This window comes from Schistocerca nitens, chromosome 8 (genome assembly GCF_023898315.1).
Source record: "Schistocerca nitens isolate TAMUIC-IGC-003100 chromosome 8, iqSchNite1.1, whole genome shotgun sequence".
NCBI lineage: Eukaryota > Metazoa > Arthropoda > Insecta > Orthoptera > Acrididae > Schistocerca > Schistocerca nitens.
Window position 1 is genome coordinate 177,235,069 of NC_064621.1, and position 27,472 is coordinate 177,262,540.

The 27,472-nt window shown below is 40.9% G+C and overlaps 1 protein-coding gene across 1 annotated transcript in view; it reads left to right on the top strand.

Annotated features, from left to right (window-relative positions):
- Positions 1-27,472, top strand: part of LOC126198980 (bumetanide-sensitive sodium-(potassium)-chloride cotransporter-like) — a 222,794-nt gene that overhangs the window by 83,583 nt on the left and 111,739 nt on the right. The window contains exons 8-10 of the mRNA XM_049935645.1: positions 1,255-1,486; positions 5,302-5,423; positions 21,148-21,283. Coding sequence (XP_049791602.1) covers positions 1,255-1,486; positions 5,302-5,423; positions 21,148-21,283 — 490 coding nt within the window. The remainder of the gene's footprint in view (positions 1-1,254; positions 1,487-5,301; positions 5,424-21,147; positions 21,284-27,472) is intronic.

Genomic DNA, 27,472 nt, shown 5'->3' on the forward strand with positions numbered 1-27,472 from the left:
TGGACAAACACACTACTAGAAGTTTTCATTGATGATGTCAATATGTTGTAGATGTAACACCTGTGCTGTAAGAATCAACAGCAATTCATCAAATAATGACCTTATAACGCTCATCTTGCACCATTTGTCAAGTGATCTTTTATGTATTACATGGCAGTGGCCAGGTTGATGCCATGTTTGTTGTCATCTAACTGGAAATAATTCTTATTACGACACATATGCACAACTTGTAGCTTCCGTAAGACCGTTACTGCAGCATTGACACCTGTAGTTGCTATCCAGAGAGGCAAAGAAGCTGTCACTCTGAAACATTGTAGAACTTGCACAGTGTGATATGGTGCCAACAGATTTGCCAGGAAAGTTTGAAATGTTACAAAAACTTCCCTTTAGCATTTTTCTATGACCCCATTACACCTTTGACTGAGAGATCCATGAATTTATTTGATAAACTAAAATGTTGGGACGTAATTTGCACCCATCTTGCATGGATGTATCTTTCTTCCATAACAGAAATCACATGGTCACTGCACCACAGGAATGAAACCAGTCTTGGTCTGGGAGAAGATAAGAAAGTCCACAACGTTTGGTCTTTAACTTGCATGCATGACCTCCCAAGTATTTAAAAAAACTACCATGTTTCCTGAGGAAAAACATATTGATAAGGAAAGTTTCAAATATTTGAGTATGAATGAAGTAGACATGTAGTAGGCATTAACTGGAATATAAATTTCAGAATAATGGAATGGTATGGGAATATGGGAGGGGGGTTATAATTATGGAACAATATACAGAATGGGGAATAGCAGAAATTGAGATAGTGGGCATTGAAGGAAAGGGCACACATTACAAGTGATCCTTACCCAATCAGGCACACACATGAGAGCCACTGATGTTACTGCACATACAGTAGTTTACTTACCCTCTCTCATCATAACAAAACTAATGATATACAAGTGCAACCATGTGTAACAGCTTAACAGCTAGTAATTCCTAAGCAGCTATAACAAAAAAAAAAGTCATTAGTAGTTTAACTATTATAAATGCAGAATATACTTTAACTCAATATGCCATTTTTCCCTTTACTAAGCCATAAATAAATTGCTAGGGTGAAACCTAATACAAACATTCTGCACTGACACTCCAAGAAACATAAGAAATTTGTTATAAGTGACAGATAGAAATGTCAGTATTTGTATGTTTCAAAAATAAATATTGCATATGAGTATTGCTATTTATACCCAAAATTTCCAATAGGTTGTCGAATTGGTGTCAGCATTTGGGCCTCTCATCTATGCAGGGTGCTTTGCTGCCTCATTATCTTCTGCGCTATCTAGCCTGATTTCAGCTCCAAAAATATTTCAAGCTTTAGCCAAAGATAAGCTATACCCTTATATTGAATGGTTTTCAAAAGGGTATGGTAAGAATAATGAGCCTATTCGGGGATATGTATTGACATTTGCAATTGCTGTTGGCTTTATTTTAACAGGTAAGTAACATAGGTAAAACTGTATGGTGTTAATACGCCAAATTTTTTGTAATTTATGGTACATTGTTCTCTCTCTCTCTCTCTCTCTCTCTCTCTCTCTCTCTCTCTCTGTGTGTGTGTGTGTGTGTGTGTGTGTGTGTGTGTGTGTGTGTGTGTGTGTGTGTGTGTGTGTTTCCTGTTGTCTGTCTGCTGTTGTACTCGCTGCACATACGCTGTTAATTATGAAAACTCTTTTAATTAAATCTGCAAGCAGTCAGGATTCTTTTCTTCTACACAATGTTTGTACCTAATTGGGTGAGGACAGTGACTTAACAGAAGTTGAGGCAGGAGGGTTAGAGAAACGTAGGATGTATTGCAGGGAAAGTTCCCACCTGTGCAATTCAGAAAAGCTGGTGTTGGTGGGAACGAATGATATATGGCACAGGCCGTGAAATTAAAATTAAGGATGTCATGTTTGGCAGCGTGCTCACCAACAGGGTGGTCCATTTGTTTCTTGGCCACAGTTTGTCAGTGGCCACTCATGTGGACAGAAAGCTTGTTGGTTGTCATGCCCACATAGAATGCAGCACAGTGGTTGCAGCTCAGTTTGTAGATCGCATGACTGGTTTCGCAGGTAGCCCTGCCCTTAATGGGATAGGTGATTGTTGTGACCAGACTGGAGTAGGTGGTGATGGGAGGATGTACAGGTCAGATCTTTCATCTAGGTCTATTATAGGGGTATGAGCCATGAGGTAAGGGGATGGCAGCAGGGGCTGTGTAGGGATAGATGAGTATATTATGTAGGTTCAGCGGACAGCTGAATACCACTGTGGGAGGGGTGGGTAGGATAGTGGGCAGGACATTCCTCATTTCAGGGCATGATGAGAGGGAGTTGAAACCCTGGAGGAGAATGTAATTCAGTTGCTCCAGTCCTGGGTGGTACTGAGTAATGAGGGGAATGCTCCTCTGTGGCCAGACGGTGGAACTTTGGGTGATGGTGGGAAATTTGTTTTTGTACAACATTGGGAAGATAATTAGTCTGTAAAGGCTTAAGTGAGACCCTCAGTATATTTCAAAAGGGACCACTCATCACTGTTGATGAGACGATCACGGGTGGCTAGGCTGTATGGAAGGGACTTCTTGGTACAGAATGGTTGGCAGCTGCCAAAGTAGAGATATTGCTGGTGGTTAGTAGGTTTGATATGGACAAAGGTACTGATGTAGCCATCTTTGAGGTGGAGGTCAACATTAGGAAGGTGGTTTGTTGGGTTAGGTAGGTCCAGGTGAAGCAAATGGGGGAGAAGTTGTTGAGGTCCTGGAGGAATGTGGATAGGGTGTCCTCACCCTTGATCCAGATCGTAAAGACATAGGATTCCTCTAGATGGCCCATTAATAGATTGGCATAGGATGGTGTCATGCAGGTGCCCAAAGCCATGCCCCGGATTTGTTTGTAGGTAATGCCTTCAAAGGAGAAGTAATTGTGGATGTGGATATAGTTGGTCCTGGCGACGAGGAAGGTGGTTGTTGGTTTGGAATCCATTGGGTGTTGGGAAAAAGTAGTTTTCAATAGTAGTAAGGCCAAGGGCATTAGGAATGTTAGTGTAAAGGGGAGTGGCATCAACAGTGATGAGCAGGGCACTGTGTGGTAAAGGGGCGGGAACTGTGGAGAGTTGGTAGAGGAAATGGTTGGTATGTTTTATATAGGAAGATAGGTTCCAGGTAATAGGTTGAAGGTTTTGGTGTACGAGAGCAGGGATTCTCTCAGTGGGGGCACAGTACATGGCCAAAATGTGGATCCAGGGTGGTTGAGTTTATGGACTTCAAGAAACATGTAGAAGGTAGGAATGTGGGGAGTGGTAGAGGTGAGCAGAGAGATGGACTCCAGGGAGTGGTTCTGTGATGGGTCTACGTATTTGAGGAGTGACTGGAGATTCTGCTTTATTTCTTAAGTGGGGTCACTGAGGCAAGGTTTGTAAGTGGAAGTATCAGACAGCTGGTAGTCCTTCCGCCAGGTCTGTTTAGGTTCTGGGTTCTGTGTGGTGATGAGAGGGAATTTTAGAGCATGGAGGAAGTGTAGTAGGTCTGCAAGACAGGGTTTGTTAGCTATGAGGGGATGTGGTGGAGGTTTGGGTTGTTGTAGAGGTGATGGACAGTGGTACTCCAAAGCAGGAGTAGGAAGTGAGCAAGGTGGAGAGCTTTTCGAGGTGGTGGTGTGCATGTTGCTCTAGTTTCTGGAGGGCAAGAGTTTCAATGTGTCATGGGTTCCAGTAATTTGGGATTGCATAGCAGGAGAATTTTGCAGATGGAGAGAAGGTACTGCAATAGGTTTGGGCATGGTCGTTATGGTTTTGCAGGACTATGTTGTTGAGGGCTAAGGATTGGCGGAATCTGAACAGAGTGAGGTCATTGTGGAAGGAGAGGTAGCAGCAGCCGGAGGTGGGTAATTTGGAGGAGGGGATCCCATGAGCCAAGCAACAATGCAGGTACAGTATGTGGGACTGGGTTCTTCCTAAGAATAATGAAACTTTTCTGTATTGATGTAGATGGAGGGAGCAAGGATCCATAGTGGTGGAAAAATTGCGTAAATAACATAGAATTACATCAGAAAAAAATTCACAAAAATACACCCAAATACATGTGAAAAATCACAAGAAGGATGAAATGGATGCAAACAAGATGAAATCTGAGGGTGTCAATCTTAGCGAAAGGCGAAAACTCAGTAAAATTGGCATGAAGTCACAAAGAGATCAAAGAAAACACATAAATAAATATTTTACTGTGACTAGCAGATCTGGAGGTGGATAAGTGTGAAAGAGGGGGATGGCAGATGTGACTCTGTGAGGTGGAATTAGTGGGTACGAACTGGGATAGAACGGAGAAAGAGGGGGTGGGGAGGGGGTCTGTAGGATGAGGTACAAGATCCTGTGACATCGGAAAGTTGCAGAAAATAACACGCAAAAATAAAGGAGAGTGATCAGTTTGAAGGTATAGGGTTAATGATATTAGCGGGAGTAATGTGGGACATAAGATGCAGCATCAACAATCAGCGTGGTCTTGTAGCCATCTGTTGTATGCAGCCGAGACGATTGATACGGTGTGGCTTGTAAGTAGTGTGTGCTGTGTGGTTTGTAGGTGACACGAGAAACACAGGAAAGAAGAGAAAGGAGGATGGGCCTTGACTACAATGATGTATTAGAAAATAGAAACAAAGGAAAACAGCACTGGGTTAAGATCAAAGAAAAGCCATCAGGGAAAAATAAAACAATGGAAAATCCAGGATGGAATGCAACAATATTATGAAAAGGAAAGTTGCCACTCACCATATAGTGGAGATGCTGATAATCAGATACACACTACATAAAGACACACAACATAGTGTGTTCGGAATATTTCAATGAAATTCAAAAATCTAATATTTTTTTAATGCTAGCATTCATGTTTGCTTATTTAAACACCCACTGTACAAGATAACAAAACTTTATGAAATAGATAGTGTCAGTGTTGGTTTTTAAGAGAAACTGGATTAGAAAGAATGTATAAATATATTACTATAATTGTGAAATGTGCCTGTCTGCCACTCAGAGCTCCCTCTATGTGGCGTGTAGCAGTCTATCCACTTCATATTGTTGTTAGTTTGTAAGAATATTGAGTAGAAGTAGAAGTACAGTGTATGAATTTTTGTGTAAAAAAAAAAAAAAAATTAATTGATACCATTTTTATAAATTGTATTTTTATGACAATGAGTGGTCAATGAATAATAAAGAATTGTAAATGACTTAGTTTCATGTATGTTAGTCAGTTTTAAAATAATTTTGTCTTTGCTTTTGTATTTACAGGTGACCTGAATATTATAGCTCCACTGATATCAAATTTCTTTCTGGCAACATATGCTCTTATAAATTTCAGCACATTTCATGCTTCTCTTGTTAAACCAATTGGTTGGAGACCTAAATTCAGGGTAAGAATCTAAAAATGCCCTGTTGGTAATATGTAAGTAGTAATTAGATACTAATCTGCTTCTCATATGAACTTCATGAAAAATATATATGGAATTCAGAATGGAAAGAAAACATTAGTCTGAGAAATCATGGTAATAAACATGAAAATAACTGTTCTTTCCTGAACAGTGTTCTGCCAGAGACTGCAAGCTTTCAGCTTCACCATCAGTCAAATGCAGGCAACTGAGCAAGTGACTTGAGTTCTAAGGAAATTTTAAGACATCAAAATAATTACTGCTGCCACAGTTATATGTACACAGTGAGAAAGAAAAGCAATAATTGTAGCTACAAATCTAATTTCTACATTTTGATCTCTGTTGAAAAGTGTTGCAAATTATCTAAGCTTTATGAGAAAAACTTGCAGTGATAGACAAATAAAATTTCAGAACAGTACATTAGATTACCTTCAAAGTTCTAGTGTTAATATGGACATTAGTGTTCACTGAAATTCATCCTTTAAATCATATGCTTCAATATAAAGTTACAAACTTACTACTTTATTTAATAAACCTATAGATCTTAACCACTACCCATGTTTTATTTGATGATGCTGTTTAATATTTTATTATTGTTATTTGTTCGGGTTTGTTGGCTGAACCTACAGAGACTGGATGTCAACTTTGATCCATGACAATGATGTAGTGACGTAATACATGAGGAGGCGGGGGGGGGGGGGGGGTGGTGAGGTGGAGGGAATTATTTCTACAGTATTGTTTTGAGCTGTAGGTTGTGGTGATAGGTTAATTTCTAGCATTGCCCAAGGTAGAGGTTAGAATGAAACATGATAGTTGTAATTTTATGTCGTGAGAAAAATTATAACTATTTTTATTGCTCACATTTTACACATACTGAGTTTCAATGAGTATTTCATGTTCACCATTTTGATCACCTAACAAGTCAAAGTAATGTGTGGTATCAGCAGGTTCAGTATTTCTGTTTATCATCTCCTAGGTGTGGATATGCTGCAGTAATATTTATAAAGCTGTAAATGCACTAAAATCTAACTCCTATAACTGTGAAATTGTAAACTGTAGTATCTAAACCATTAGCTTAACTAATCTGCAAAATTCTGTAATGAGGCATTCCTTGTGCGCAATTTATTGCCAGCAAGAACTTGAAATATGAAGAAGAGAAGACTCTGGTGGGGGCATACATGTGCATACAAACTTGGTAACTGCTACTATGTCAACATCCATGCTCTGCAAACAACTTTGACGTGCACTGGCAGAGAGTACTTCCCATTCTGCCAGCTGTTAGTGGTTATTCCAGTTTCCTTCGCATGTGGAGTGTGGTAAAAAGTGATTGCTTAAAGGCCTCTTTATTCACTGTAACTGATGTAATCTTGTCTTCAGAATCCCTGTAGGAGCAATATATAAGAGCTTACAGTACATTTCTGGATTCATCACTTAAAGTTGGTTCTTGAAACTTCGTAAGTAGGCTTTCACAGGGTAAATTCCATCTATCTTAAAATGTTTGCCAGGTGCTCTGCTGTGGATCAGATAACCCTGTCATTAATTGTGCTGTCCTTTCTTGTATACTTTCAGTATCCCCTGTCAGTCTATTTAGTATGGGTACACAAATGTCAGCAATGTTCTAGGATGAGCAATGTTCTTTGTAGACTGATCTCATTTGTCTGGTGTTCTATCAGTGAACTGAAATCTGCTTTACCTATGACTGAGTCTATTTGAATAGTTCCATTTCATATCCCTACAAATTTTTATGATCTTTATTGTGATATGGTCTGCAGCTGCGATGAATTTCTTAAATGATTTCGTGATGCCTTCAGCTGACGTTCTCTTTATTTGACCCTAAGTTGACATTTTATTAATTTGATGGACATCAAATAAAGAGGAGGTCAGCTGAAGGCATCATGAAATCATTTAGAAAATTTGTATGAGTTGGCAGATTCTAGACATGATTAATTGATATTGTACATCTACATCTACATCTACATCCATACTCCGCAAGCCACCTGACGGTGTGTGGCGGAGGGTACCCTGAGTAACTCTATCGGTTCTCCCTTCTATTCCAGTCTCGTATTCTTCGTGGAAAGAAGGATTGTCTGTATGCTTCTGTGTGGGCTCTAATCTCTCTGATTTTATCCTCATGGTCTCTTTGCGAGATATACATAGGAGGGAGCAATATACTGTTGGGCTCTTCGGTGAAGGTATGTTCTCGAAACTTTAACAAAAGCACATACCGAGCTACTGAGCATCTCTCCTGCAGAGTCTTCGACTGGAGTTTATCTATCATCTCCGTAACGCTTTCGCGATTACTAAATGATCCTGTAACGAAGCGCGCTGCTCTCCGTTGGATCTTCTCTATCTCTTCTATCAACCCTATCTGGTACGGATCCCACACTGTTGAGCAGTATTCAAGCAGTGGGCGAGCAAGTGTACTGTAACCTACTTCCTTTGTTTTCGGATTGCATTTCCTTAGGATTCTTCCAATGAATCTCAGTCTGCATCTGCTTTACCAACGATCAACTTTATATGATCATTCCATTTTAAATCACTCCTAATGCATACTCCCAGATAATTTATGGAATTAACTGCTTCCAGTTGCTGACCTGCTATTTTGTAGCTAAATGATAAGGGATCTATCTTTCTATGTATTTGCAGCACATTACACTTGTCTACATTGAGATTCAATTGCCATTCCCTGCACCATGCGTCAATTCGCTGCAGATCCTCCTGCATTTCAGTACAATTTTCCATTGTTACAACCTCTCGATACACCACAGCATCATCTGAAAAAAGCCTCAGTGAACTTCTGATGTCATCCACCAGGTCATTTATGTATATTGTGAACAGCAATGATCCCATGACACTCCCCTGTGGCACACCTGAAATCACTCTTACTTCGGAAGACTTCTCTCCATTGAGAATGACTTGCTGCGTTCTGTTATCTAGGAACTCTTCAATCCAATCACACAATTGGTCTGATAGTCCATATACCCTTACTTTGTTCATTAAACGAATGTGGGGGAACAGTACCGAACGCTTTGCGGAAGTCAAGAAACACGGCATCTACCTGTGAACCCGTGTCTATGGCCCTCTGAGTCTCGTGGACGAATAGCGCGATCTGTTATCTAGGAACTCCTCAATCCAATCACACAATTGGTCTGATAGTCCATATGCTCTTACTTTGTTCATTAAACGACTGTGGGGAACTGTATCGAACGCCTTGGGGAAGTAGGATACTAGGTTTTTTTTCATTTTGTGACATGCACAGTTTTACATTTTTATACATTTAAAGCAAGTTTCCAATCTTTGCACCACTTTGAAAGCTGTCAAGATCCATCCCAATATTCGTGCAGCTATTTTTCATGCAGTACTTCATTTTAAATAATGGCATCATCTGTGGAAAGTCAGAGATTACAGTTATGGGAAACGGGAATGCAGATAACTGTATACTCAACAAACTATTCCCATAAATGTCTATACTTACATATATTTCAGCACGGATGCCAGGCGGGCGTGATTATGCAAGATGTTGAAGGCTTGTTGGCACAATGTGGGAGGGAGCAATGGCAGCAGAGTGCAGGTAGAAGAGTCGCACCACACTTCGTCCAAAATGTCGGGGAACTTAGCTTTGGTAAACACAAGTGATGTCTGAGAAATCGTGACGAGAGCTTGTGATTCCTCATCAGAGGCCTGGAGAGCAGCGAGGTCAGATAAATCTACGATGCGTGAGGCAGTATTGATCTGCAAAAAAAAAAAAAAAAAAAAAAAAAATCTGCAGGGTTGTTTTCTGTGCCTTTGATGTAGCGTATGTCCATAGTAAATTGAGAGACCAGGTGGTTTGGCACCTGGTGTGGCAACAGCGAGAGTTTTCTGTGCACATCGGAAATGCACTCGGTCAAGAAACTGGGCGACAGATCTGGTGGTTGAGCCTGGTGAACTTGATGTATGAAAATGTCAGTTATTAAATTGTGAGGAAGGCAAACGTGGCATAGCTTGATAGCAGTTGACCGCACGTGTGTTTTACATGAATAGCAGTGTTGCACACGACACTACCATAATCAACGTTGCAGCGCATAGAGGATCAAAGAACGTGTGCGAATTTGGGTCCCTTTGAACACTACATGAGCGATGGATTGCAACACGGTTCTGGAAATCGTCCACTTCACCTTTCACATGTTGGTGTGCACAGTCCAGCGACTATGAAACCTGATTCCATTGTTTGAGGTAGCGGCGTAACACTCGGCCATTGTGGAGCTGCAAAGTTTGAGGTTAACTTCATTGGAGATTGTGAATCACTGTCCGTTAGCGGCAAAACAACCATTGGCAGGGGATTGGAGTGGCCTGGTAGTAGTAGCTGAGCCTCCAAATCCTTGTATAAAACGTTGGGTGAGGCAGCTATGGTGTCGAACGCAAAACCTATTGATTCCATACGGGCGGCATGGTAGTCGTGGAAGATGTAAAAATGTTGGGGGTCACCAATATGGGAAACGGGAATACGGATAACTGTACACGCAACAAAATGTTCCTATAAATGTCTATACATACATATGTTTCAGCACAAAGAAAGATACATGTGTACACTGTACAAGGTACAAAGGCAGACTGGAGCATTAACATGACGACTCATCAGAGCAGTTAGAGTTCAAAGATCATGCTTTATGTGGTCAATGTGACCTGTCAACGCCACACTGTTAACATTGTCTGCAATGCCATTTATTTGCAACTTGAGCAGCAAGTGTTCCAACACAGTTCCTTGGAGAATACCTTGAAGTTATTTCATCTGTCAATGACTCTCCACATAAGACAATAAGCCACAACTTCCCTACCCAGACATCTTCAATAAAATTAGAAAGTCAGCTTGATACTCCCATATGACTGTACTTTCGATAATAAGTGCAAGTGTGTTTCTGAATCAAATGCTTTTTTGAAGTCAAGAAATATAGCATGTACCTGAGTACCATGATCTGTGGCTTTCAGGATGTCGCATGAAAGTGAGAGTTGAAGTTGGGTTTCACATGGTGAACATTTTCAGAATATGTCCTGGCCGGCATGGAAGAGGTCATTATGTTAGAGATATCTTATCAAATTTGAGCTCGATGTGTTTTCTAAGGTTCTATAGTAAATGGGTGCCTTTCTTCTAAACGTGTGTGGAGTGCTTTCTTTCAACCACTGGGTACAGTATTTTGTTCAAGGCGTCTGGAGTAAATAATAGATCAAAAGGAGCTAACTCAGTATACAATATTCCACAGGACCCTGGAGTTTTGTTAGATTGGAACAGGTTCAGCCTTTTCTTGAGACCTCTTGTCATAAGTCTCCTTCTACAACACACAACATATTAAGCACAAAATATTTACAAATAAATCACAGAAAGTAATAGTTCCTGACTCTTCTGGAAATACACAAAATGAAAAAATTCTTGTGGCTAATGGAGTACTCTGGAAGTTTCTTGAATAACTCTCATGTTAGTGCAGGAGAACACTTTCTAGGTTTGCCTGGGAAGCACTGGACTATGAGCCAAGCTCTCGCTCATTGAAAACCCAACTGTCAGTTGAACAGTGGGCAAAGACAGTATCACAGTAGATAACAACAAAGTCCAAATCACAGACCATGAGAACACCATGTAACACTGGTTAATCCTCAACTGGTACACCAGAGTGCTTGTTGTATACATTGGCTGGTTGTGACAAGTGCAGCCATGGCAATCTGCAGCAGCCATGAAATCTGCAGTAAGAGTTTTGCTATGTGACCTGGTATCAGTTGATGTATCTGTGCCATGCTATCCTTTCTCTGGCACATCGCCAGAGGGGGTCACGGTGCTTAGCATGCGATCACTGGCGGATTTCAGAGAAAGAGGACGTACTAGCGTACAGGCAGTTGGTGGCAGGTGGCTCGCGTCGATGGCCATATTTCGTGAGCGAGATTGTATCATATGGTGAGCTGTTTTGAGGTTGGATTGCTGCCCACAAGGTTGCACAGGCAAGATTGCCTCCTGATAGTGATGCTCACTATTTGCCAGTTTGAATCTGCCTGTGGTTGCGTGTGTGTGTTCACTGTTAAATGGTATATTGTCAACTTGATCTGCAAGTTTGAATCTTGCGGATTTGTCGTGGCTTTCTTGTTGTGTTCCCCGAATATTCCTGTTGTTGTTAATGTGTACAGTTGAATGACAATTTGTTTAATGGCAAGCAGGAAGAGGAGGCTTTCAGCAGAGTGACGTTGACTGTTCATCGAACGTACAGTTGAAATTACTGTTCTAACCAAACACGTCATTGCTCTGATTATTAATAACTTGGCAAGATCACTACCTTTCATCAGAGCACCGTTGATATTCCCTGTTGTTATTAACATGCACCGCTGAATCACAATTTGTTAAGCAGCAAGCCACAACAAGAGCCTTTTGACAGAGTGCCGTTGAGTGTTCAATCAGTGTACAGTTGAAAATACTGTTATTACCAAATGTTTTACAGCCACTAGCAGTTGTACTCTGTGCTTGTGAATTGGTTGATTACATAGTTTGTTTTCTAATATATATATATATATATATATATATATATATATATATATATATATATATATATATATATATATATATATTTTTTTTTTTTTTTTTTTGAAATATGTCTGCTTGTGTCTGTATATGTGTGGATGGATATGTGTGTGTGTGTGCGCGCGCGAGTGTATACCTGTCCTTTTTTCCCTCTAAGGTAAGTCTTTCCGCTCTCGGGATTGGAGTGACTCCTTACCCTCTCCCTTAAAACCCACATCCTTTCGTCTTTCCCTCTCCTTCCCTCTTTCCTGATGAGGCAACAGTTTGTTGCGAAAGCTTGAATTTTGTGTGTATGTTTGTGTTTGTTTGTGTGTCTGTCGACCTGCCAGCACTCTCATTTGGTAAGTCACATCATCTTTGTTTTTAGATATATTTTTCCTACGTGGAATGTTTCCCTATATATATACACACAAAATTCAAGCTTTCGCGACAAACTGTTGCCTCATCAGGAAAGAGGGAAGGAGAGGGAAAGACGAAAGGATGTGGGTTTTAAGGGAGAGGGTAAGAAGTCATTCCAATCCCGGGAGCGGAAAGACTTACCTTAGGAGGAAAAAAGGACAGGTATACGCGCTCATCCATCCGCACATACACAGACACTGTGTGTGTGTGTGTGTGTGTGTGTGTGTGTGTGTGTGTGTGTGTGTGTGTGTGTGTGTGTGTGTGTGTCTATATATGGCGATGGCCTCTCACCTCTCCTTTTCAATCTGGTTTTAGATAAGATCATAAAAGAATGGGAAACATCACAATAGGGGATAACCTTAGGAAACCTACAGATTAAATGCCTGGCTTTTGCAGATGATTTGGCGATTGTCACGAAAGGTATAAAGGAAACAAAAGACGCTATTGAAAAACTGCACGAAATTGCTTCCAAAACTGGACTACAGATCTCTTACGAAAAGACACAGCTTATGAGCACAAAGAAACTCTCATCTCTGAACACAAAGTATGGCACGATTTACAAAACGGCAAACTTCAAATACCTCGGTGAAACACTACAAATGAGTGGACATAACAGAGACTCAAACGAAGAAAGAAAGACTAAACTGGACAAGGTATACAAAGTAGTGTGGAATCATTGCAACAAGAAGTCTATCTCACAAAAAGCCAAATTACGGTGGTGCTCCCCGAGGCACTATATGCAGCAGAGACCACACTAATCCTAAGGCATACACGTATCAGACAAGTAGAAAAAGTAGAACGGAAAATACTTAGGAAAATATTTGGTGCAACTGACAACAATGGAATATGGATCAAGAAACCTACAGAGGAACTGTACAAACATACGGAGACAATCACAGAAAAGATTAGAAAACGCAGACTACAATTCTATGGACACCTATACAGAATGCCATCACACAGGCTGACCAAACAGATCTTTGACTGGGTAACCACTAGAAACAACAAATGGGTGGCAGAGGTAGAAAACGACCTGAACCAACTCAACATAACAGCAAAAACAATAAACGACAGAATAAAATTCAGAAACATGATTAAGAAAAGTAAACTACATGAGATACAATGTGACAAATGAACAGGCATAAAATGGACCGAAGAACGCAAGCAAGATCACAGCCAGAAGATGAAAGAAATATGGGCAACCAAAAAGGCAATCAAGATGAAGCCGAAGACACAAAGCCGACAAGAAGCATGGACAGAGGACCGGAAACAGAAACATAGCGAGCGAATGAGGGAAGTTTGGGCAGCAAGGAAGGCAGCAAAAGGAACTGGCCATGTAGTTTAGTCCAAATGCACTCTTTAAGGGCAAAACACCAATAATAATAATTATATATATATATATATACAACAGGTCTGAAAATTATTGGGAATTGTGGCCTGGTTGTTGGTTTGATTGTATAGTGACCATAATTTTGGTATATCCTTTTGTATATACTCTTCCGACTTAAGGTTTGGGAAGACAAGAAACGTCAGTATTTATGATCATTGCAGGGCCAACATTGGTTTCCGATGTTCCACACCCTGTACCTTGGTCGTGTATTTGGGTTGAGAGAGTTGCCTATTCTTAGGTGCACCACTCGCTATCTCTGTTGGAGCCTGTACTGCTTGATCCCCCGGAACTTGGCCTAGCCCTCCCACTCCTATTCCTACTTAACGATAAATACAGACTTGAGTAGGACCATATCAGTATCTTTCTGGGCCATACCTAGTGGCCTCATAGGACTTAAGCATAATTATATCATCTGGTCTGTTGATACATCCAGTGGAATTATAAGATACCTCCCCCTTCGAATTGCCCCATAGGGTCAGAACTGCATTGGCCAGTTTATGGTACGGAGAGGTGGGCATGACCTGCAGTAAAAGTAGAGATGCACTGGTGGTAGAGGAGCTGCTTCCATGTCCGGCACCAGATAGGCAGAAGGTGACAGTGGGTCAGACTCGTGGCTTAGTGCTAGTTCTGGAGAAGGCTGTGGGGTCTTACCTCAGAACCTGTGTAGACTGGACAGGGTGATGGCTGGAGAACTTGAAATGTCTGGTGTTCACTGCCTGAAACACAGTGTTTGTTGTTGGTGATCCTTGGAGTGAGCAAAGCAGGTTGCCACCCACCCTTTGTGGCAGATCTGGAGGTGGAGACTGCTCCATATGATGCAAACTAAATTGGTTCCTGTGCCCACAAAGGATACCTTGAGGTGTTGGCACCAGAACTACTGGCAGCCTTGATGGGCAGTAATGGAGCCACATATCTAGCCAGCATTACTATCCAAATATTCACACCCAGATGGGGATGCCCACCTTTAAAGGTGTGGCTTCTTCCTCTTATATCAATAGAGGCTGCAATAGGCATAACGAGGAACGATGGTGGTGTCCATAGAAGGGTTCTGCCGGGCTATGATCATGGATAATGGTTGGCAGAGGATACAAAGAAAAGCACTGCATAATCAATGGGCATGAATATCAATAGTTCCTCCAACTACATTTCAAACATTCAAACAAAACATTTGGCCATGCCAATAGAGACAGAGTGAAATGGAGGTACGGTAATATACTTCAAAGCATTCTGGGTGTAAAACAGCTGAAAATCACTGGATACAAACAGCAATCCATTATTGGTGATGAGAGCTTGTGGGACACCTTCAATAGAAAAATAGTTTCCAGGGCCTTAGTGGTATTCTGTAATGGTCTGTAGCAATGTGATGACATATGGGAAATGAGGATATGCATCTATTAAAATCAATCATAAGGTCCCACAGAATGGATCCACAGAATCGACAAGCACCTGATTCCACAACTGCATAGGCTTAGGTTGGTCAGCTTGGGGCAGTGCTGGTTGCTATGTCTATCAAGCTTGGTAGTGTTGAGCCAAGTGTACAATGTTCTCATTAACCCATGGCTAATGCGAGTCACTGGGCCAGATTCTCCATTCTGGAAATGTCATGAGGGGACTGTTCCAGGAGTCACAATATATGAGAGTGAAGAATCCTTCAAATTGACACTGTCAAAGGAAGGACTAATGGTAATCTCATTTGTACACACTGGAAAACCTCACTCAAGAGTGGGTCCTTCAGTGTGGCTGCTGCAACAATTACTGAATTGAAGTGATGGAGAAACTCTTCCACTGACAATTCCAGATGTAAATCAATGTGAAACCAAACAGTATTTTGTTAAAGCAAGTCCTCATTGGGACCCATAGGGTACCCACACAGTGCATCTACATTCACATTCTAGGGCAAGGTACGATAATGAATGGAAGAGCATAATTTGATTAGAAGAGAGCCCAGTGTTCTAACCTGAGAGGTCAGTTCAGGCAACTTTGTCACAGGGCCAAATGCAGACAACAGCTTATGATCTGTGACCAGATGAAGTTAGTTGCCATATAGGAAACTGCGGAACTTCTAGACACCAGAGATAATTACCAATGCCACATCTTCTCTCTGGCAATCATGTCAAGATGACTGAAGCCCACGTGTGATAGTCCATTCTAACCCATGCTTACATGGTAGAAAGGCCTCAATGCCATATGGTAATGTGTTGGTGGCTAATACAAGAGGTAAATGAGGCCAATAAATTGTCAGGCAACAGCAGTTTAGACACATTACTTGAGCTTAAGAAACGTTTGGTGACAGTCTCCAGACTATTGGAAAGTGATTCTTTTTCTCTGAAACAGATTTAATGGCGAGGCTATTGCTGCAGTTTGGGGGATAGATTGAGCATAACATGTAACTTTCCCCATGAAAACCTGCAGGTGTTTCATGTTCTTTGGTGTAGGAACATGATAAATGCGTGCCACATTCTCTGACATCAATTTAAAGCCATTCTGGCTAAAGATAATACTTAATTTAAGGCTTTAACCAAACTTAAATGAATAGTGACCACCTTCCAAGTTTGGAAATAATTCATCAGCACACCAAAGGGGGTACACCCAATTGACAGAGCATTTACTGTATTTTTAAAGTCCCCAAAAATACAGAACACACCACCTGTTTGGAAAAAAAAAACAGTGAAGGGAGATGCCCATTTGCTATAAGGAATTGTGGGCAACATTTTTAACTCCTCTAAGTGGTACAGACCTACTTTCTCATCCCACAGTGCTATAGGTGTTTGACAGGATTTGAAAAAATCAGTAATGCTGATTGGTTTTAATATACACTCCTGGAAATTGAAATAAGAACACCGTGAATTCATTGTCCCAGGAAGGGGAAACTTTATTGACACATTCCTGGGGTCAGATACATCACATCATCACACTGACAGAACCACAGGCACATAGACACAGGCAACAGAGCATGCACAATGTCGGCACTAGTACAGTGTATATCCACCTTTCGCAGCAATGCCGGCTGCTATTCTCCCATGGAGACGATCGTAGAGATGCTGGATGTAGTCCTGTGGAACGGCTTGCCATGCCATTTCCACCTGGCGCCTCAGTTGGACCAGCGTTCGTGCTGGACGTGCAGACCGCTTGAGACGACGCTTCATCCAGTCCCAAACATTCTCAATGGGGGACAGATCCAGAGATCTTGCTGGCCAGGGTAGTTGACTTACACCTTCTAGAGCACGTTGGGTGGCACGGGATACATGCGGACGTGCATTGTCCTGTTGGAACAGCAAGTTCCCTTGCCGGTCTAGGAATGGTAGAACGATGGGTTCGATGACGGTTTGGATGTACCGTGCACTATTCAGTGTCCCCTCGACGATCACCAGTGGTGTACGGCCAGTGTAGGAGATCGCTCCCCACACCATGATGCCGGGTGTTGGCCCTGTGTGCCTCGGTCGTATGCAGTCCTGATTGTGGCGCTCACCTGCACGGCGCCAAACACGCATACGACCATCATTGGCACCAAGGCAGAAGCGACTCTCATCGCTGAAGACGACACGTCTCCATTCGTCCCTCCATTCATGCCTGTCGCGACACCACTGGAGGCGGGCTGCACGATGTTGGGGCGTCAGCGGAAGACGGCCTAACGGTGTGCGGGACCGTAGCCCAGCTTCATGGAGACGGTTGCGAATGGTCCTCGCCGATACCCCAGGAGCAACAGTGTCCCTAATTTGCTGGGAAGTGGCGGTGCGGTCCCCTACGGCACTGCGTAGGATCCTACGGTCTTGGCGTGCATCCGTGCGTCGCTGCGGTCCGGTCCCAGGTCGACGGGCACGTGCACCTTCCGCCGACCACTGGCGACAACATCGATGTACTGTGGAGACCTCACGCCCCACGTGTTGAGCAATTCGGCGGTACGTCCACCCGGCCTCCCGCATGCCCACTATACGCCCTCGCTCAAAGTCCGTCAACTGCACATACGGTTGACGTCCACGCTGTCGCGGCATGCTATCAGTGTTAAAGACTGCGATGGAGCTCCGTATGCCACGGCAAACTGGCTGACACTGACGGCGGCGGTGCACAAATGCTGCGCAGCTAGCGCCATTCGACGGCCAACACCGCGGTTCCTGGTGTGTCCGCTGTGCCGTGCGTGTGATCATTGCGTGTACAGCCCTCTCGCAGTGTCCGGAGCAAGTATGGTGGGTCTGACACACCGGTGTCAATGTGTTCTTTTTTCCATTTCCAGGAGTGTAATATGGGTGAAAAAATTTCAAGCCTTTACCAGGTCTGGAGGAAACAAGGAAGCATACTGGAGACACAAATAATTCACTTCTGCACAGGAAATGGTATTCTGAATTACTTGGACCAAGTGTTCAATAGAAAAATCCAGAGGCTATATGTGTATAAAGGCAAAAAAAAATTTCCGTTGATGGTTCTGCTACTACAAAGAAAGGATCCATTGTCATTGCCTGCCTATATGTTAATCCCAGAACTATCTGACCTAGTATTTGAACTTCATGGTGAGTACAAGTCCACTGTTTAGTTGGTACTGATTTCTTTGAATATTGCACTGATATTTCAGGGTCTCCTATACCTATCATTATCCAGACTGTATGGAGAGTTGTCGAATCTAAAAAAAAAATATTTTATACACCCCCACACACAATTAGCTACCTGGTAGCTGCCTCTGATGTGCAATGACTCATTTACGGACTCTCTTCAGTTATCTGTACAGTGTAAGTCAAGGAAGTCGCAGCCTAGCTTGTGACAGAACTTTTCCATTCAGCTCTAAACGAGGAGGCCTCAGTCAGTTTTGGGGACAATGTTGCAGAGTGTAAGCTTTACTGAAACTCGGTGTGCAAGGCTGGTTTTCTCAACCTTCTCTGCCAGTTACTGGAATGACCAAAGTATGGACTTTGTGCATAGATGATGGGCATCATTTGTTCCAACATGCACCACATTCTGCACCTTTGTCCTTCAATAGCTGACAGAACAGTCTCTTCAACAGATTTGAGGACTCCAGGCACGCACGCACACACACACAGACTGCACTGATTGTTCTTTCCCATCCCTTGCTGCGATTTCCCCACTGGGTGCCATTATTCACCACCTGTTTTAACCACCAGCTATTAATACACCCTTCCTTGACATAGGATGCTGCATGTTTCCAAACACGTGAAGTCAGTCTTACTGCCTCGGTTTCACGTATGATGAAAGGCAGCATCCAGAACTTGTTAGTTAGTTTCCTCAATTACTCAAGTCTTGCCTACTATTTTCCAATGTTATGACTCTATCTTGGAGTCATTAAGAGTTAGTTATTTTTTCCATAGTACACTTTTCTGTTCATAAATGTTCTCAGTGTACATAAGCTTTTTGCAGGCAGTAGGGAGTATATTTTCCATCAACTGTGTTTCTTTACTGCTTTCATAAGTGTGTTGTACTTCTTCTTACACTCCTGGCATCTAGTGATAGTTTGCTGCACCAGCTGCAGTTTCTGTTAGTTATGAAGTATAGCTTCTAATTTTCATGAAGTATGTCTTTTGCATCGAAAAGAGTGCTTGGCACCAACGTAATTTTTTCATGAGATGAGGAAAGTACACTTCCTTCAAACTTAAAATTTCTTTTTGTGGATTGCAGGAGGCATATGTACCACCAACTTAATTGTTTTACTACACTCTTAGCTTCTGGATGTACCTGACATCTTGTCATAGCATGATGTACTAATTATATAAAAACTGCTGCAACCATCAGTTTGTCATGAGATCACTACTGTTGTCTCTTTTGAAGTTGAAACACATTGTTTTGTTTCTACAGTATATACTATTTTGACTTACTGAGCATTGATACATTATTGGGAGTGAGCAGAAATGGGCAAATTTTCAAATCCAGTGCATAGTGAGTAGGCTTCTGCACATGTTAAGTGTCATCAATGGAATTTCAAAGGTTATGTAATGGCAACTCATAACATCTCAAATGGCAGTGGAGAGAATGTTTACCACCAGTTTTTGGTCCTAAATCACATGAATAAATTGTCAAAAATTAAAATATTCACTGTCTAGAAGAATATAACATTCTGGAAGACTGGAAACATCCAAAATAAATCACACCTATTGCATAAAGTGAAAGTGAGACATTAAAACACTGTTATGAAACCAGAAACGACGTACACATCAGAAACTCCTTAGTCACAGATCAGAAAGAAAATACAAAGAAACTAAACAGAAGAATCATTAGAAAAATTCTAGGGCTCAATGCGACAGGAGGAGGCCACAGGTTGCCAAGTACACAAGATACTGTTACATATCTGTAACATAGGACATGATGTGAAGAAACTTGTACTGAAATTTGACAGGCATATCAAGTGTGTGTCAGATACCCAAAAAGCAAACAGATCTTGGGGTACACAGAAAGTGAGAAGACCTGAAGGATGCTGGAATAACAGACTCATATACACAAGACATACATTCAACCACAAAACAAGTGGAATATGGGCCAAGAGGTAAAAAATTTGAGGTACCTACAATTTGGTCAATATCCAAAAAAAAAAAAAAAATCACTTCACTGAATCTCTACAAAAAAAATTGCCCACAAAAGGGTTGACTGGGTCAGAAAATCCACCCACTCTGTCATGTTCAAAATTAACTTGGTGCTTACTATCTTATATTTTTATTTTTATGAAAGTGCCTTTCCCCTCTCAGGGCTGCATACGAAATGTGCATGTATTTAATGAGAATGATGTTGCTGTTGTTGTTCATGTTGTTGCTTCATTTGCATCTAATAAGAACCACAGAGCATGTGTCTACACATCATAGAAGATTTTATTTTCTTCTTCTTCTTCTTCTTCTTCTTCTTCTTCTTCAGTACTCCATTTTCTGGATTTGAACCAGCTTGCTTCCCTCCATCCGCTTTATCCAGGTCTTCTTCTTACTGGTTTGAGGCCGGCCGGAGTGGCCGAGCAGTTCTAGGCACTACAGTCTGGAACCACATGACCGCTACGGTCGCAGGTTCAAACCCTGCCTCGGGCATGGATGTGTGTGATGTTCTTAGGTTAGTTAGGTTTAAGTAGTTCTAAGTTCTAGGGGACTGATGACCTCGGCAGTTAAGTCCCATTGTGCTCAGAGCCATTTGAATCAAACTGGTTAGAGCACTGGGAAAACCCCCTGTAGGATGGTTTGCCAGAACCAGTGTGAGTCTTGTTTTTCCCCATTTTTGTTAATATTATAATTGCTGCATTTTTATTTCTATGTTTTCGTGAGTACTTCAATATAAGAAAAGGATAAAATTGCCATTTGCATTGTATAAATGTATGTATACAATTTCTGCTCCCTGCATGAGTGTATAAATCAAAATAAATGTATATTTAATATTGGTAACATATATTTCAACATTTTACTTCACAGTATTACAACATGTGGATATGCCTCCTTGGTTCTACATTGTGTGTAAGTATAATGTTCCTGATAAGCTGGTGGACAGCTCTCATCACCTTGGGATGTATTTTGGCATTGTATCTCGTGGTCTCCTACAGGAATCCAGGTAATTTAAATTCTGTTTTCTGAAAGAGAGTTTCATAAAAATCAGAAAAAGTCAGTTTAGCAAGTTTAATTGTGAAAACTGTGCAAAACAAAGGTAACTGTGAACATCACCTTTCTACAAAAATGAAATGTTTGGTATCACTCAGCATGAAGATTCTTTAGCCAATCCTTAGTAACGACTTCCATTCCCAACTGGAGACCTTGCTGAGGTAGGGTAGCTTGTATACCTCACTGATGCAGACAGCTGTTCCATATAAGCAACCATGATGGAGGCGTATCTCTTGGAGTGGCTAAACAAAATGTGTGGTTCCTTAAGAGGGGCAGCAGATTGACTTTTTAGTAGCTGCAAGGGCAACAGCCTGGATGATCAACTGATCTGGCCTCATACCATTAACAAAAGCTGTGCTGGTACTGCGAACGACTGACAGCAAGGGCAAACTATGGCCACTATTTTTCCTGAGGTCGTGCAATTCTAGTGTATGTGGCTCAATAATGATGTATTCTCTTGAGGAAAATATTCTGGAAGTAGTCTCTGTGCAGGATTTGGTGGCTGATGTGCAGTGACCAATTTCAGACTGAAGATCTGTTAGTTCATTTGTTCAGAGGGGGAGGCCAACAGTGTTTGCTCCCTCTCGACCAGTTGGCAATAACAGAAAAAAAGTGCACCCCCTGAAATTTTTCTCAAATGATTTTACATAAATTATTCAGTAAAAAAATTCATTTTTGTGCTACTTACATACAGCTTTATATGTCAGATTCATGATGTGCCCATCATTTTGTTTGGGGTCATAGTACTGTATTTGCATGGAAGGAAGGCACTGTGCAAAACTCGAAAAAGTCCGCAATGAAAAATTGAAGTCACTATGATTTTGGATTTGGTGCAAATTCCATAATATGTTGCTCCATATGAAATTTAGCTAACATATTGAATTTTTCTTTAGACATGGGTCGAGGTCTCTGCACCAATCAACAGAAAATTGATCTGATGTAGCACACTCATTTGCCATGCGTGTCAGCAATACATCTAGAGTGAAATATCCAAAATGTCCCCCATATTTCATAAACAGTTCGAAATATTGAAATGGGATTTTCACAAATGGTGACATGCAAAGAGGAGAGTATTTTTCCATATGGTTTATACAAAATCTCGTTATCTACCATGTTATTCCACAAACTACAGACTTTTTTGATGAAAGAATGTAATTTTTAAGGGCCATTGATAGTGGATGAGATGCTGTGGGTTTTTGAACAACATAAACAAAGACATACACATTAATTTTTGTTCCAAGCATATGCTTTATAATAAGCTTCTGACCTTAGTTTTTCCTCAGTTCCTCACGTAATAAATAACTGTTTCAGAATATTCTCACAATTGCATCTGCACAACATGTCAGTGATGTGATTTTGTATAAACTCTGCTGTGCTTTGGCAAAAGAAACAAATTTTAATGCGATAACAACAGAAATGTGTAGGTTCAACTCGAAATTTGCCACTCATGTTGCTACTCCGAAAGTTACAAATGATTAACAACCTAGGCAAAATAAATCACTGCATTTTTGCATTTTCAGCAGAATTCTTTTCAAATACTAAACAAAGCAGCGGTGACAGATATTTTGAATGGTCACCATGCAAGTGTGTGTGTTGAGGGGCTCTACTTAATATTTACAAAAAATGTGAGTGCAGGCTTCAGTTTAGAACGGCACTTCTCCTCCAGTGCTCAGCGTTTCCCCTATAGGACCTGACCACCACCACCACCACCACCACCACCACCACCACCACAACCACACCACTCCCCACATGTGCCCTGTTAACTGCACATCTACCAGCCACGTTACTTTACGTGGGCTCTAGAACAGTCCTCCATTCAGATCTCCATGTGGGGACTAATCAGGAATATGTTGTCATCAGGAAAAACAAATCTGGCATTCTACAGGTTTCAGGATGGAATGTTAAAGCTTTTAATTGGTCAGGTAAGTTAGGTGATTTAAAATGGAGCTAAATAGATCAAAGTTGGATATAATGGTAATCGGTGAGGTGTAGTGACAGGAAGAACAAGACTTACAGACAAATGAGTACATGGTTGTCAACACCACAATGAATAAGGGTAGTGTAGGAGTATGTTTCTCAGTGAATAAGAAAATTGGGACATGGGTAAGCTTCTATGAACAGAATAGTGACTGCGTTATAGCAATAAAGACAAGTAACAAGCCAAACCCACTGCAGTAGCAAAAGGTTTGTGCCAGCTAGCTCTGCAAAGAAATTATTCATATATTTAATAGAGATGAAAGTTTGTGATGGGGCACTGGAATTTGATAGTAGGCTTGTGGGAGGATGTGGACTGAGGGAAGAGAGTGAAAGACGCAGCCACTTAGTAGGATTTTCCACAGAGAATCATGTAATCATCACTAGCACATGGGGGGTCTTCCATACTCTTGGCCACAGTCTGGCAGATGGCCATCCATCTTGATGGACAGCTGGTCGCTAGTCATACCAATATAAAAGCACCTCAATAATGAAAACTGAGACCAACAGCTGTACTGCAATACAAACGTCATTCATTCAAAACACAGTACCAGTTTCGAATAAATGTTTCAATTAAAATATAACAGTTGGTTTGAATTTTCATTATTCAAGTACTTCATATCTGGCTGCTATCCCACTGTCCTCAATTGATTACCTGGTAATATAAAAAGATGTGCAACGGTGGCAGCAGTGCTTCTATATGACATACCTGCTTTCACAGGCGGCCTGGCCTTTGACAGGGCAGGCAGCCTGTGACAGGACTGGAATAGGAAGTTGTCAGTGCTTGGATTGGGCAGCTGTTGCACACAGATATGATTCCTGTAGCTTCAAGATTGAGATTAGGAGTGGCTTAGAGACAGATTAGGATGTTGTGGAGGTCTGGTGGGTGACAGAACACCACTTAAGGAAGAATATGAAAGTTATTGAGTAGTATGGCTTTCATTTCAGGGCATGATGCCCGGTAACTAAAGCCCTGATGAAAGATGTAATTCAGTTGCTCCAGTCTGGGATGATATTAGGTGACAAAGTAGGCACTCCGTTTTGGTTGGTTCTTGGGATGGTGTGTGTGTGTGTGTGTGTGTGTGTGTGTGTGTGTGTGTGTGTGTGTGTGTGTGTGTGTGTTTTATTATTTGCCATGCATTTATTGGGAACCCTTTCTATATAGAGTTTTCCACTGCTCGCTTTTTTGCCAGAAGTTGTTTAGCTTTATAGAATCTTTTGCATTTCAGGTATGGCCTATGAATGTTCACACTCTGTACCTCTCTCTGTGTGTTTGCCATTTCTGCGTTGAATTCACCACAGATAGCAATTCTTGTCTTACTCTTACTATTAATTCACATTTTTCAATAAACAAATTTACATAAATGTCTGGTGACCTATATAGACTAACTACCACTATATTTTCATTCATTAGTTTTACATGACTGAACTGCCCATCTAGTTTATTTATTTATTATTTAGTTCCAAGGAGTACATAGATACATCAACTCTGTAAAATTGTATTCCTCCTTTGACAAAAATTCCAGCCCCACCATTCTTTCTCTGTTTTCTTCATATCATGTCTCCCACAACATAACCTTGGGGAACAAATATATTTATTTGTTCTCGGGCTAACCAGTGCTCACATACACATATAATATCTCAGATACACATATAATGTCTACAAGCTCATTGTTACATAAATGTTCTAATTCTAAAATCTTATTTCTAATACAATGTATGTTAACTTCTAGAAAAGTAAGTAGGTTGTCTCTGTCTGTATCCCTCTGAAAGCAATTATTTACTGCTGGTGTGTTGTTACACACCTTCACAGTTCAGTTCATTCAGGGGACCCTTTCTTAGCACCTACTTTGATGAACAGTAATATATACATTAAGGAATTATCCCTGTTCTCTGACAAAGCATTCAACTTCACAGTACCTGCTTATGATTCTAGAACTGTGTGACAGTCACATTTCAATCAAACGGCTGATGTCAACCAATTGCTCGTGGAATTTCTAAACTGTCACCAAACCATCTGCAAAACTAAACTGTTCAAAAAAAAGTTTTGCACTGCCTTGTGTATGTAAGGAAATTTGTGTACTTATATTCAAAGTGTTGCAGGGAATGAAAGAGTACTAAGCCTTGTAAAACTAAAAGTAAAAGAATAACTTTCCTGTTACAGAAACAATGATTAAAATAAAGGCAGTCTGTTTGAAAGTGAACATATCTGCAAGACTATGAAGTTAAAATCTGTTGCTTGGTAATATTGAGTACCATGCCACTCTGCCCAATGCATTTTTGCAATGTAGAATGTATGGCATCCTGTTGGGCGTGCCGTCCATAATTTGGTGGAGAGATCGCAGCTCAAGTCTATCCCAGTCTTAGATGGCAGTCCTCCTAAGCTCATGTAATATATTTGGAGCCTTCCAATGTTTCAACTGATCCCAAGCATATTCAATCAGGTTTGTGTCAGTAGACACTGAAGGCTAGTACATTGATTCCTGCCCCTTATAGAAATGTGTTGTAACATAGTAGAATTGGTCCACACATTCTTAATATAATGATACCATGGTCATTCTGGGTTAATCAGAGTTTGTGATGCCCATATCGCATATTGTATTTATTCAACAAGTAGTCAACATTCAGCTGTATATGTGCACATAAATGTTGCAGTACTAACACTTAAACTCTTGATAACTTATATTTAACTATTTTTCAGTTGAACTGTTGAAAATTTCATGAAGTTATTCAATTGCAAAACATTTCATCACCATCAGTACATAAACAATACCAGTACTAGGACTTCACAAATGTTTAAAGAAAGAGCTGTTGGTTCTGTAAAAAGTACTTGATGTAAAATTGCTGGCATTATGTTAGCATCTTTTAATTTGTAGTAATGTCATAGTAATTTATATTTTTATAGCTGTCTCTGTTAATGAAATTAATTTTGTGTATTTATGTCAGACGATCAGTGATCTTAAAGTTATTATCTAGTGCAAAACTTTGCAATATATCAGTTAGCCTTATCAATACTAAATCTATCAAATTAATAAAACTCTCATTGTAGTTTAGTAAAAAACATTTAATCAACAATGAGAGTGTGTGTTGTGCATTATTGTGAATCATTGTAAGGCACGTGGTTGAAGCATTATCAATCTTAAGTGTATTTAGATGATGTGAAGTCTATGAAACCACTGTGTTGCATACACGTTATTTAAGTTAGAGCTGAACTATCACTTCAATACTGCTTAACAAACTCCAGGTAAAGCTAATTAAAAAATGTGGATTTCGTCAACTGCTTTACACCTGCCAATAAAGAAGCGATGTACTGCAAAATACAAGGAATGTGTTTGACACATTTCAGTGTTCTTGAGATGAGCACAGTGTGATAATGCATTATTGTTTGGAAAGATAAACCCATCACTGAAATGTTGACTCAAGGGCTTAACAATAGGTTCAAGAATCCTGTCTTGATACTGCACAATAGTCATAGATGACACTGACACAAAACATGACAGAACTGCTGAACTTGGGGGAGTCCGTATGTGACACACATGTTGGAAGCTGATTCCACTAATATTATCTACTCAAGAAGTTTCCTTACCCACTTCCTGTCCACACAGTTGTATGGGGCAGTTTGTCAGTCAGTTCACAATGGGTGCCCAGAGGCCACATTTCTTCTGAAAATTATTGCATACTGTCTGTTGACACATCTCACCCAATTGTCTCCAAAATGTCTGTGTACAGCACTGTTAAATTCTCCTCCGAGTACTTATGGGATATAACTTACAGTTAGGTGTTATCAGCTGGTGTTGTTGACTCTGGGCAAGTATTAGGAGGCAGGACTTAATGTTTTGCCTCATTATAGTGGTTGAATGTTCAAATGATGCTGTGCATTTAAATTTGGATGGCAACTTCCAGTGTTAAGAAACTTACCTGTGAATGACAATATGCACACAGTTTGAGTTTGAAATAGCTGTGTATGCTGCATTGACAGACTTGCCGCCAGTCTACACAGGATGTGTTGTACTTTGCGCTCTACTGAACTGAACTGTACTGAGAATGCAAGTTTATGTTAACCTCCATTATTCAGGAGGCTGCATGTAACAATTTCTTATGGTCGCAAGAGTACTGTGAAAGAGGCATCTTATCAGAAAACAAAACCTATGCAAGTCACAAGGATGGT